This window comes from Gymnoscopelus braueri (assembly GCF_963280865.1).
Source record: "Gymnoscopelus braueri genome assembly, chromosome: 19".
In the NCBI taxonomy this organism is placed as follows: domain Eukaryota; kingdom Metazoa; phylum Chordata; class Actinopteri; order Myctophiformes; family Myctophidae; genus Gymnoscopelus; species Gymnoscopelus braueri.
In genome coordinates this window covers 1,944,875-1,959,189 of record NC_137621.1, presented here as the reverse complement: position 1 = coordinate 1,959,189, position 14,315 = coordinate 1,944,875, and the positions used below count along the sequence as shown (strand labels likewise).

The 14,315-nt window shown below is 44.3% G+C and overlaps 1 protein-coding gene across 1 annotated transcript in view; it reads left to right on the top strand.

The window, feature by feature from the left end:
* apoba (apolipoprotein Ba) overlaps positions 1-13,658 on the top strand; it is a gene marked incomplete at both ends in the record, with an annotated part of 60,820 nt that extends 47,162 nt beyond the window's left edge. Inside the window, 5 exon segments of the mRNA XM_080413383.1 lie at positions 155-4,043; positions 4,045-7,748; positions 9,355-9,466; positions 11,241-11,427; positions 13,410-13,658. Of these exon segments, the coding sequence (XP_080269509.1) occupies positions 155-4,043; positions 4,045-7,748; positions 9,355-9,466; positions 11,241-11,427; positions 13,410-13,658 (8,141 nt within the window).
* Positions 13,659-14,315: the final 657 nt, after the last annotated feature.

Sequence of the window (14,315 nt, the reverse complement as noted above, 5' to 3'; positions counted from 1 at the left end):
TATTAACCTGCGGGCCGCATTAAGTGAAGGTGGGGGGTGCATGTGGCCCCCGGGCTGCCAGTTGTATGTATGGTCTAGGTTTAGAATGGTATGTTGTCAGACTGTGGTTTCACAGCTGCTGACTTTGACATCATGTCTTTTCTTGTGTTCAAAGGAACCGGGATGATGTCAGGAAGAATCGAAGACAATCTGAAGTATCTTGTGAACAGCTCCTTCAGCCACAGCTTGATTGACGCAAGCTTCAGTGGCTTAGAAACACTGACTATAACGGACAAACTCCTCGCAAGAGCCAACTATAAGATCGAGGCCTCCAGTCCACTGGGTCTGCACGCCTCTCTCTCCTACTCGGCCAAATGCACGTCCGCTGAGGAAGTCATAGGAGACGGCACTTTGGAAACGTCGCTTAAGGTCGGTTCGTTGTTCACCGACACCAGCTACACCCACAGCTACGCCCTCTATCCTCACGCCAGACAGGGACGAGGAGAGTCCGTCCTGCGTATCGTCTCTCCGTTCGGCGAGGTTCAAAACGCCATCCAGGGAGTCTATGAAAATTCTGAGTTGTCCATCGTGTCCAAAACAAATGCGCTGGACGACGCCCTCAGACACGTGGCGGAACTCAAATACAAGGACGCCCAACTCACGCTGAAGTGCAACGCTGCTGCCACAGGCCTCGGCACGTCTCTCCAAAACAAGGTTGAGCTCGGCCTCTCCGGTCAAATGGCCATTGTCAGGGTTGAGTCGCAGGCGGATGATGACACAAATAGATTATACTCTCTCGTCACAGGGTCCCTGAATTCAAATGGACTGGAAGTCAACTCTGAGGGTTCCCTCACCTTTGCCGCGGGCCGTGGATTGCACAAAGCCTCCCTAACAGTGGGCGGAAACGGTCTGCTTATCAGCGGCACCAACAGCATTCAGTGCAGCCCCGTGACTTTCGAGAACATCTTTGATGGCGTCATAGACGGCAACGGAGCGTCGCTGTCCTCAAAGTCCAAAGCAATGGCCGAGGAAAGCAGGGGAGAGCTGAACATTGAGGGTAAAATGACAGCTGCTGAGGCCTCTTTGAACGGGGTCCTGAAGGGGTACGCGCACGACGCCAGCACGAGAAACACCGTGGACCTCGTACTGAACAAGAGGGCTTTGACCTTCACCAGCAACATGATGGGCTCCCTGCAGCAGATGAAGACAGAAAACAGCCACACGGTCACCGTCACACTGTGGACGCTGGCCCTGCGCTCCAAGACTGAGAACTTCATCTGCGAAGACGTCTATTATAAACATGACATCAAGGTCAACATGAAACCATTCGTTGCCTCTTTAGACGTGACAAATGACCTGAAGCTGTATGATGCCAACTTGAACAATGAAGGCCACTTGAAGGTCGAGCCAATCAAGGTTGACCTGACTGGAAGTGTAAAAGGATCCTATGGAGACGATCAGGAAATTAAACATACCTATGAGATCAAGTATGACGATTTAGCCGGCGCAATCAAATGGAGCACGTCTGCAAACATCTTGGAAGCCCAACTGAGTCACAACTGTGAGCTAGAGTTTGCGGGACTTTCCTCTAAGTCCGTATGTGAAGCGCGGGTCAATTCCGAGCCCTTGATTCTTGACGGCACAGTACGTCACATGGCACAGCCGTTCATCTTCAACATTGATGCCCTTGTCAACGGCAACGGACAAGTTGATCTATACGGGAAGCACATTGGACAGGTTTTCAGTAAATTGCTCGTAAAAGTTGAACCTCTGGCTCTTGCGTACTCACATGATTACAGGGTATCGACCATGCATAAGCTTGAAGACGGCGAGTCTTCCATTTATATAGACAACAAGTTCGATGGCCTCCTGACACCCAGTGAACAGTCACTGACCTGGAAGAACAAAAACAACCTGAATGACCACGCTTACAGCCAAGACATCGCCGTTTACAACGATCCTGAGAAGACCGGAGTAGAGTTTGCGTCTGCGTTGCTAACCAACCTGTTCAGCCAGTTGGGTGCGGCCAGAGAAAAGAGGTCAGAGCCAGAGAAGCAGGAATTTAACATTGCCGGTTTCCTCAAGTACGACAAGAGTGGCGACTGTCACATCATTGAGCTTCCTTTCATCGAGAGCCTCCCCCATGCTTTTGAACAGCTTAAGAGCGCCTTTGTAAATGCCCTGGAGTCGCTGCAGGACTTCATCAACGGTCTCGACATGAACGACATCATGAGCAGGTTCAGAGCCGGGCTGGACGAGCTGCCGATGCAGGTGCGCGACTTCATCACACAGCTGGACATGGACAACAGAGTGAGCGAGGTGAAAGAAACGCTCGCTTATCTTACCAAGGAGTTTGCCGTGACGATGGACGACTTGGAGCTCGCCATGGAAAATCTGAGAGGTAATTTGGAGAAGACGATGACGGACCTTGCGGTCCAAATCAGAGACCTCATCCTTAAGGCCAAGGACTACGTCGAGACGGGAGACTACGCTCACACGGTGTCGACCATCCTCTCAAAGATCGGACATGAGCTCAGGGACTTTGATGAGAGGTATCGCATTAGGGACTCACTTGTCAAATTAATTGCCGCCATTCAAGATATCATCAGCCAGATTGATGTTCAGAAGCTGGCAGAGAGCAGTGTTGCGTGGCAGCAGGACGCTGATGCTGTGCACGGCGTCAAGGAAAATATCCTAGAAAAACTGACTGATTTCAAGGAGGCCGTATACAGCTTTGATGTGATAGGGTTTTTCCACGATCTACGGGATCATATCCTTTCCTTTGATTGGACTGTGTACTTTGAGCAGTTATCCTATCAAGTGCCCACCTCAGAGATAGCTGGAGTTATTGAATCTATGAAAGATGTTGTGGTGAACTGGATTGAAGAGTATGAAATCCCCAACAAACTCAACGCAGTGTACTTCTACCTAAGAGATCTAGTCATTAAATATGATCTGGATCAAAAGTTTAAAGATCTATTGGACCAAGCGGTGGTTCTGATCAAAGAATTCAAAATGGAAGAGACTGTGCAGGCAGTGGCGGATGCCTTGAAAGCTATAAACTTTGAACTTGCCTTTGACAAAATGATGGGATTCCTGGATTATGTGACGGATCAACTGAAAGCAATAGATTTCAAGCATAGCATCGATGAACTTAACGAAAGGATTTCATCAACCCTGAAGTCCATGAAGGATTTTGACTACAACGCATTTGTTGACTACGCTAACGAGAAAATCGTTGAACTCACAAACGATATCAACGAGCAGATCAAAACATACGAGCTTGTTGAGAAACTGGAGGCCATGAGGGAATTCATCAGGGAGATTCAAACTGCCGTCGTCAACTACATCGAGAAGCTTAAAGACACAAAGGTGGCTGAATTGGTGAGAAGGCTGAATGCTGTGCTGGACACCACAGCCTACAGTGACATCAAGATGAAGGCACAGGAAATGCTGGAGGACATGAGACAAAGGATTGTTCAGATGGACATCAGAGACGAAATGCGTGTCTACCTCCAAAGGGCGAGTGAATCCTACACCAACATCGTTGCGTACATTTCCCTTCAGCTCAACAACTTGATGGAAGAGATTCGCAGTCTGAAGGACCATGAGATCATCAACCAGATCAAGGAGGCGATCGATGGCGTTCTGGAGGCACTGAAGACAGCCGAGCTTGAGTTCCAGACCTTCACCATCCCTCTCACTGACCTGGCCGTCCCAGCCTTTACGATCAACTTGAACCAGCTGCAGGACATCAGCATCCCTGCTCAGATTTCCATCCCAGAGTTCACCATCCTGGGTGCCTACACAATTCCTGCCTTTACCATAGACTTTGAAGCGATGAAAGCTAAAATTGTTGAAGCCATAGACCACCTCAGAGAGCTGGAAATTACCATTCCTGAACCAGAGGACATTTTTGGGGAACTAAGAGCTCTCTATCTAAATATCGACATACCGGATTTGACCTTCCCTGAAATAACGCTTTCAGAAATCAAGTTCCCAGCTATCAACGTCCCAAAATTAAACCTGGACAATTTTGAAATCACCATGATTCCAGTTGCCCAAGATTCCCAGTGACATTTGTATTCCAGTTTTTGGCAAACTCCACGGCCAGTTTAGGGTAAACTCTCCGCATTACATGCTTTTAACAACAGCATCGTTTGAGAACTCAACGACCACACCGAAGAACCAGCAGTTCACTGCCACCCTGACCTCTCAGGCCAAGTCCAGTATAGAGTTCCTTGATCATTCTTTGGATGCCACCGCTCGTCTAGAAGCTCCCAGAATGAAGAAGTTACTGTTCACCGAGACGGTGAAAGCTTCACATACAGCCCTGGAGGTCGATCATGCAGGGTCACTGACTATCGCTGGCTCCTTGGCCGAAGCTACAGCAAAGACCACTGCCAAAGTTAGCACCCCAATGTACGCAGCTAACCTTGTCAACAATCTAGCTTTTACACTGAGTAGTGGCGTTTCTGCAGCTGCACGAACCGCACGGGCAGAGCCCAGGGCAAATTTTATATCTGCAACTATGGACACAATCTACAACCATGACTTGAACATCCCTACAGCTGAAACCTCCAGTCAAGCAGCCGTGACTCAAAATGTTGCAGCCAAAATAGAATCTGGCACAGTATCTCTAAGCATTGGAACTGACGGTAATGGAAAATGGTCCATTCAAGACTATACCGATGAGGGCACACACAAAAGCAATCTAGAATTCACCATCAACTCTGGCACCGCCAGGTTAACCTTTGAAGGAGAAACGGACAGCATGGCCTTGAAATCAAAGCAAAGAGTAAATGCTGAATCAGTCATCTTAAGCCACATTACTGTCGAAGCCAGAGCCGAGACTGAAGCTCCATTTGTTAGGAGCAGTGTCATGGTTTTGAACGGAGAGGCTCATGTCGGAGACTTGAGAATCGCAGTGACAGCCGCCCACAATGCCGAACTCACTGGAAGACTGAGCGGATCCATTTCGAATACTTTTGAGTTCCTGGCCCGACCATTTGAGATCGTGTTGGATTCCAAGAATAAAATAAACTCAAAGATCATCTTGCCACTGAAACTCACCGGTAAGGTAGATCTCCAGCATGACTACGGTGTTGTTCTCAACTCAGAGAGGCAGCGGGCTGGTTGGTTGGCGTTGGCCAGATTCAACCAATACAAGTACAATCACAACATCGTCATGGAAAACAATGAACAGGAGACATTCCTCCATGCAGCAGGAAATGGAGAGGCTAATCTGGAATTCCTGACGGTTCCCCTCTCTGTACCTGAGATGACCGTGCCTTACCTGGACACAACAACACCTGAAGTGAAAGATTTCTCTTTATGGGAACATGCTGGCCTCAGAAACCTGCTGACCACTCCTCAGCAGTCATTTGACATGAATATGAAACTTCATTACCATAAGAACCCTCACATGCACAGTTTTGATTTGGACCTTGAGCCAATGTACAATACGATACACCACAACGCCGTCGTCCTCCGCGACCAATTCGAAGAATGCAGAGACACGGTCGTGGCACTTCTGAAAGATTCTTACAACCAAGCAAAGGTGCAGTACGTCAAACACAAGATTGACACCTCCGGCCAGCCCCCTAGAATCTTCACCGTCCCGGGATACAAAGTACCCATCCTGAACATCGAGGTGTCCGCCTTTACGGCAGAGCTGCCCGCGTTCAACTACTTTGTTCCCAAAGAGGTCAGCACACCGAGCTTCAAAGTCCCAGCCATGGGTTTCTCTGTGCCCTCCTATACCCTTGTGTTGCCATCTCTGGAGCTGCCCGTCATTCATGTTCCGGAGACACTGAGTGAACTGACCTTGCCCGCCTTCACGCTCCCTGACATGCAGAACAGTATCATGATCCCAGCGATGGGTAACGCGTCTTACGATTTCTCCTTCAAGTCCAGTGTGATCAGCGTGAGCGCCAACGCCGGCCTCTTCAACCAGTCTGACATCGTTGCCCGGTTCGGAGCGTCCTCGGTATCGGTGTTTGAAATCCTGAACGGCAAGATCGAGGGCACTTCCACTTTGGCGAGAAAGAGGGGCATAAAACTGGCCACCACCGTGTCTCTGGAGCACCAAAACGTGGAGGCGAACCACGACTGCACCATCAGCCTCTCCAGAAGGAGCGCGGAAGCCTCCGTGACTAATGTCGCTAAAGTCCATTTGCCGTCCCTCAATCTGGAGTTAAATCAGGAACTCGTTGGAAGCACTAAGACAAAGCCGAACATAGGCTCCAAGCTGAACCTCAAGTATATGTTTAATAATATATTGATTGACGCTGTAGGCAAAGGAAACATTGAGCACAACTTAGCATTGGAATCGCTCACCTCCCATATCTCACTGGAGACTTCTACTAAGGCAAAGACAGACGTAACAATAATGAACAGTTATGATGTTGCTGGAGATCTAGTCAATGAGGCCAACTTCTACCTCAACGCCAACGGCCTGCGTTCAACCGTTAAGACTGATCTCAACACGAACGTCAATCAGCATCCCACGGAGGAGAGGCAAAAACGAAGCACGGCCGATAACGTCTTCAGATTCGGCACGAGCGAGAACCTGGCTCTGGAGGTCTCCCTGCGGCGCGTGTACGCAACTCTGGACACGACCAGTGATAACAACGTCGATGTTGGGTTTTTCACCACAAACGGAAAGCATGTCGTCAAAGCAACCTTCGAATTTGTTCCGCTAACAACCTTAAAGGCCACGATGCAAGTGGATGCAGTTCAACCCAGTAGTTTGGGTCATTCCGGGCTTCTTCAGGACATTAACCTCGACGTCACCTCTGAGAAGCAGACCCTAAGCTGGAGCGGCAAGGAGCAACTGGGCTCCGTTATCCGTGCTTCAGATTTCCTGCTGTCCAACGACGAGGCTGACATCCGCATGGATGTGACTGGATCGGTGGAGGGACACCTGGCGTTCTTGAAGTCTGTGAGGCTTCCGGTTTACCAGAAAACCCTGTGGGACATCCTGAAGTTTGATCAGGTCACCAACATGGACAAGCTACAGTTCCTCAACGTGTCCTCCAGCGTCGTGTACACCAAGAGCATGGACGGACTGGAGTTCGCCATTCCGTCAACGTTGTTTGAAAACGGAGTGACTTTCAGCATTCCTGAGATTACGCTCGGGACGCCCGCCTGGCTGAAAGAAATCCTGGATGAGTACGAAGACGTTGACGTCCCCGAAGATCTCACCCTGCCCCAGGTGATCTCCTTGCCAGGCTTCGACGTGCCGTTCACCACGCTGCACGTGGAGCCCTTAACCGTCGACCTGAAGAACCTCAACGTCCCCAAGGTGATCTCCACCGCCGCGTTCGACGTCACGCTCCCCGGAATGCCCTCGATGTCCGTCCCCAGTTACGACATCGACACAGAGTACCTGCAGGGCAAAATGTCCTTCCTGGCGCTCAAGATGCCTCGACACGACGTGACCATATCGTCCTTCACCCTCCCCACGTCCTTCAGCGTCGGCGACCTCACCGTCGACCTGCAGGACATCGTGAAACACCTTTCCAGCGTGGAAATCCCAACCATCACCATTCCGGAGCAAAAGATGGAAATCCCTGAAATGGCCTTACACCTGCCCTCCAGCGTGTTCATCCCGGCGTTCGGCTCCCTCTCTGCCACCGTCAAGGTTTCCACGCCGGTGTACAACGTGAGCACCACCGCCAGCGTGGAAAACAAGGACTCCAGCCTCGTCACCTCTCTGAAGTCCATCTGCACGTCTACCATGATCTTCCTGGAGTACGACCTCGATGGTGAGACGGACCAACATTTATATAAAGCACATTTAAAAACTACTGAGATCGCCCAAAAGTGCTACAGGTTAAAGGTTAAAGTGCTGTACAGGTTAAAGTGCTGTACAGGTTAAAGGTTAAAGGTTAAAGTGCTGTACAGGTTCAAAAACAACAATCAAAGCACGAACAATGTAAACAAAAGTACATTTAGTCACAAGCTCTTGTTAATGCTTTTCATTGGTTCAATATTTATAACGCACACTTAATCACTTTAACCCATTAAGGCCGGGAACGCGTCTGTGTCATTTTAGATTTATTTGGCTCGCCAAAAATAGCAGATCTAAAAGCTCATAGCGAGTGCCGCGCTATGAGCTTGTAGATCTGCTATTTTTGAAAAATCGTGAAAATGTGTTTAAATCTTTGAATATATATATTATTATTTTTCAAGCGAATATTTGTAACTCAAATCTTAAGCTTCTTGAGGTTTCTACCAATGTCTTCTAGATCCTAACAGTTTATAAATGGTCAAGGACCCAAAATGATATGTATTTGGCCGCGGACCCCCATCTGAAAATATTTTGTTCCAGGGACCCCCCCCCCCCCCAGAAGCAAAGATTTGAGTTAAAGGATCTACACCATGAATTAAAAAAAAATATTTGATATTTAATATCATATGGTGTATGTCCCTCAAACCTTTTTCAAAAGGTTTGAGCCTAAATCATCACTCAGATATACTCATCCCAAGTCAATTGTCTCTGGCTTATACAGCACTTTCAGCTGCAATACCAAAACGTCCTCTTGGGCAGGGGGGGGCTACTGAGCAATTCTGTCTGTTAATAAAAAAAAATATTAAAAAAAATTAAAAAAAAAAAAAAAAAGGAAAAATTCTGCATAAAAAGAAGCATCTAAGAAAAATACAAAATCGGAAAAAAAACACTTTGAACATTTTTGAACAATTCCACCAAGTGTTTGAGGTGCCTGTTTCACCCACTTCCGGGGGGCGGAGCCAAAATCCGAGCCCGAAGTATTTGTTCGTAGACCCCCACTTAGGTGGGGTAGAAAAAGTTTCGGAGCGATTCGGGCACTTTTCATTTAACATTGGGTTTGCCATCATTAATGTTTGTGATGTCAGAAACATTGCCATTCTGAGATCGCCTGTTCAGACACGCCCATTCTGGAAATCCATGAAATGAGAAGGAATGACTGAATTTAAAAAAAAAACATTTTTTTGGGTACAAGAGACACTGGGGACCCCAAAAAATAAAAAAAAACAAGAAAAAAAAGTGATTTTCATGGTGTAGACCCTTTAAAAATGTAGATATTATTCAAAGATTTTAACGACTCTTTTTTTTTTTTTCAATAGCCCAAAGAAATCTTAAAATGACACACAGATGTGTTCCCGGTCTTAATGGGTTAAACCTGTCCTCCCTGTCATTATAAACACAAAGTAAAAACATAGAAGCTATAATAATGTTTACTGTTCATTGTGTCTTAATATAATATATATATAATAATGTTTACTGTTCATTGTGTCTTAATATAATATATATATAATAATGTTTACTGTTCATTGTGTCTTAATATAATATATATATAATAATGTTTACTGTTCATTGTGTCTCTGCAGCCTCATCAACCCTTGGTTTTGATGATGGCATCACCAGCCTCCTCGGGAAGATCAACCTCATTCACAGTGATGTCAACGTTGACTGGCAGCATGTCTTTGCACAAAACTCCAGGTTAGGATCAGGGACTATACGGCATCTGTATGTTTAATTTTGGGATATACAGTATGGAGTTTATTTTTGGAAGCCTTTAAAGCTGCAATCCGTATCTCTGTCGTGAAACCCAGGTCCCCTGCACTAGTGCTGAACTTTTTACACAAACACACACACACGCGCACACACACACGCACACACACGCGCACACACACACACACACGCACACACACACACACACACACACACACACACACACACACACACACACACACACACACACACACACACACACACACACACACACACACACACACACACACACACACACACACACACACACACACACACACACCAAAGTTATACTAGTTTTGGATTTTTCATTATGGTTTAGTTTTAGTTCGTTTTGACAATTTGTTTGTCTAATTCAGTTAATTTTAATTTGTTTTTACAGCGGGTTTGCTAGTTTTTTATTAGTTTTAGTTTTGTTTTTATTAGTTTTACTTTTGTTCATACTTTGGTTTATTTATCAGGTGCAGGATTCAAAAAGGTCAGAGTAAGTATTGTGTAATAAAACAAAACAAAAGATACCATTAAAAACAGATATATTCAGTTACTGTTGGACAATCAACCAGAAAACAAAAACGAAGGGCATTTTGTCTGTTTTAGTTAGATTTGTAAACACACAATACAGTTGCAGTTATTTATCGTTTTTTGTTTCTTTTTTATTCTAGTTTTTATTTAGTTCAGTTAACAAAAACGTTTGTTTTTTTCAATTTTAGTTTTCGTTATTTCGTCAGTTTTTGTTAATTATAATAACCTTGACACACACACACACACACACACACACACACACACACACACACACACACACACACACACACAAACTCAAAGTCTTGCTCTAGGATCCAGATCCATGGAAACAGATTCTAACTGTTTTGTAACTGAGTTTCAGTAAACCATGGAAATGAACCCTCATCACTTATTTCTGCCTTATTTCTATCTCAGGATGAAGCGCCAAACATCTTCCACCAATGCTATGTAAGTTTTAGTTCCTACACTCCTTCTTTATGCAATTTAGCAAAAGCACAAATTTGACATAATATCAATGTGGATATTAGTCAGTGGTGGGAAAAGTACAAATGTTTTACTATTAGTAGAAGATTAGTAAAAGTACCAATACTGCAATGTAGAATTACTCTGTTACAAGCAGACGTTCGGAATTCAAAATGTACAAAAGTATTGGTAACAAAGTTTACTTAAAGTATCAAAAGTAAAAGTACTCGTTACCCAGAATGTTTCACACGTTTTAAAATGTATAAGATTCATAAAAATCCTTTGAAAATAGCAGATCTACAGCTTGTAGATCTGTTATTTCAGAGGCTGAGATCTGCTATTTCAGAGGCTGAGATCTGCTATTTCAGAGGCTTGTAGATCTGCTATTTTCAAATAGCCTATGTATAAAATAGGGCTGAAGTGGTTAATGTATGTTTTATAATATAATAATTTAAATCTACAAAGTAACTAGTAACTAAAGTTTTCAAATAATTGTAGTGGAGTAAAAGTACAATATTTGCCTCTGAGATGTAATGGAGTAGAAGTAAAAGTATTGACAATTGGAAATACTCCAGTAAAGTAAAAAAAAAATACCTCAAAATGTTACCTTAAGTACAGTACTTGAGTACATGTTCTTAGTTACTTTCCACCACTGGATATTAGTCATGTTGTGAAACACGTAACGATTATTGATAGAGAGAAAAGTACAAACATGTGTGTGTCTGTCGTGTCGTTGCAGGGAGTCTCGTCACACATTGAACGTGGACGTCACCAGCCCGACCTTCGCCGACGTCAACTTCCGCTTCGCCTCGCGCAAAGACGGCATCACGGCGTCCATGTCCTCTCCCTCGTCTGGCTTCCTGGGACTGCATCTCCAGAGGAGATCTCCCTCACAGCTCTACGGGAAAGTGTTCAGTCGCTACCTGGTGAGTACACTGGAACCTCTGCTCGTATTATGGTTGTTTTCAACCACAAGGAACCACTACTAGTCAGGGGATATTAGCAGAAAGATTTCCAATCTTGGAATAAATTCCTTACCAAAAAAAATCTTCACCAATGTGTTTGTAAAGGTGTCTAGTAACACATATCACAAAGACTGAAATTCAGTTTCCCTAGGAGAATTTTTGACAGCTGCTGAAAGTTGGGGTACCCACCATTTCCCTGCATTTCCATGCAGGGCAAAAAAAATCAATTTTTAATTCTGTTTTAAGTAGCATGTGAGGGGTCAAACTAGGGTGTTTTTATGATTCTGAATCCATTGCAAGCATTTGTTTTGCACCAAAACAACTCCTTGGGCTAAAAACGGCCATAGCCATCCTTGTCCAGGTATACTTTTTGTGTAAAAAGCCCATTGAGATTGGGCTGTTTTTAGCCCAAGGGGTGGTTTTGGTGCAAAACAAATGCTTGCAATGGATTCAGAATCATAAAAACACCCTAGTTTGACCCCTCACATGCTACTTAAAACAGAATTAAAAATTGATTTATTTTGCCCTGCATGGAAATGCAGGGAAATGGTGGATACCCCAACTTTCAGCAGCTGTCAAAAATTCTCCTAGGGAAACTGAATTTCAGTCTTTGTGAGATGTGTTACTAGACACCTTTACAAACACATTGGTGAAGATTTTTTTTGGTAAGGAATTTATTCCAAGATTGGAAATCTTTCTGCAAATATCCCCTGACTATAACATCCACAACCCAAATAAACATTGATATTGATGTTATCTCCATTTCAACCTGGCAGGGTTACAACCTTTAGAAAGTGATGGAAGAAGTACTCAGATTTTTGTCTAACATATTTAGACCGGGAAAAGATCGGTGTCATTTTTAGATTTCTTTGGCTATTAAAAAATAGCAGATCTACAAGCTCATAGCCGCGCTATGAGCTTGTAGATCTGCTATTTTTTTTTTTGTAATCTTGAACATTTGAGCAATGCATTGAATATATATATATTTTTTAAAGGTCAAATTTATTACTCAAATCTTTGCTTCTAGGGGGTCCCTGGAACAACATATTTTGAGATGGGTGTCGGTGGCAAAATTCGGCGGCCATCATTTTGCGGGTCCTAGACATGAAGAAGTTTGAGAACCACTGATATAGAAACATACGTTTTTCAAAAAACTGTTAGGATTTAGAAGACATTTGTTGAATCCCCCAGAAGCAAAGATTTGAGTTAAAAATATTTGCCTTAAAAATAAATATATTCAAAGATTTGCACACATTTTCACGATTCTTCAAAAATAGCAGATCTACAAGCTCGTAGCGTGGCACTCGAAAAATTAAAATTAAAATTATGCTGAAGTAAAAGGTACCTTGAAATTTGTCCTCGAGTAAATGTACTTGGTTACTTTCCAGCACTACTTTTAGCCTCACATGTCTCTTCCAGTGGTGGAAAGTAACTAAGTACATTTACTTAAGTACTGTACTTAAGTACAGTTTTGAGGTATTTGTACTTTACTTGAGTATTTCCAATTTCCAATACTTTTACTTCTACTCCACTACATCTCAGAGGCAAATATTGTACTTTTACTCCACTACAATTATTTGAAAACTTTAGTTACTAGTTACTTTTCAGATATGAATTATTACATTATGAAACATACATTAACCACTTTAGCCCTATTTTATACCTAGGCTATTTGAAAATAGCCGATCTACAAGCTCACAACGCGTCGCATCGCGACGCGTTGTGAGCTTGTAGATCTGCTATTTTCAAATATTTTGTACTTTTACTTTTGGTACTTTAAGTACATTTTGATGCCAATACTTTTGTACTTTTACTCAAGTCAATTTTGAATTCTGGACTTTTACTTGTAACGGAGTATTTTTATATTGCAGTATTGGTACTTTTACTTAAGTAAAGAATTTGAGTACTTTTTACACCACATGTCTCTTCCTCCGTCCCTCCAGTCTACTCCAGAGAAGGACGCTGACGTCCTGGTGGTCAGGGCCACTCTGAGGAACTCGGTGAAGCTCAACCTGCAGAGCTCCTGGAACCTGGAGGTTCTTCACCACATGTTCGAGGGCTTCAAGGAGAGGACGCCCTCCATCACAGAGGCCGCGCTGAAGTTCCTCAACAAGTACCACGCCGACCACTTCGGCTTCGACCTGAACCGCGCCGGCACGAAGCTGAAGAACGCCGCGTCCAACGGCATCGAGAGGCTCTACCACAGGATCCCCGCGTCCCTCAGCTCGCTGCAGAGCGCCTTCCAACAGCTGGCCGACCAAGGCAGGGAGATGTACAGGTAAGCAGTGGTGTAAAAGTAGCTTAACCCATTAAGACCTGGAACTGTGTCATTTTTTGATTTGAGCTAAAAAGCATTATTTTACACTTTGGGCTATTCAAAAATAGCAGATATACAAGCTCATAGCGCGGCACCGAGTGCCGCGCTACGAGCTTGTAGATCTGCTATTTTTGAAAAATCGTGAAAATGTGTGCAAATCTTTGAATATATATATTTTTAAAGCGAACATTTTTAACTAAAATCTTTGCTTCTGGGGGGTCCCTGGAACAAAATATTTTGATGGGGGTCCGTGGCCAAATACATATAATTTTGGGGGTCCTTGACATGAAAAAGATTGAGCACCACTGATATAGACACATACGTTTTTCAGAAAGCTGTTGAGATTTAGGAGACATGTAGAATCGGCTTCAGGTCTCAATGGGTTAAAGGACGACTTCACCGCTTTTCAACCTATCTTCATATAATAGGTCCTCACTAATACTCATGATAAAATGGTAAAACAAAATTCTACTCGGCCTGTCTCTCATAGGAGGACTGTGGACAGTCCAGAAACCGTCTACCAGTGACATCA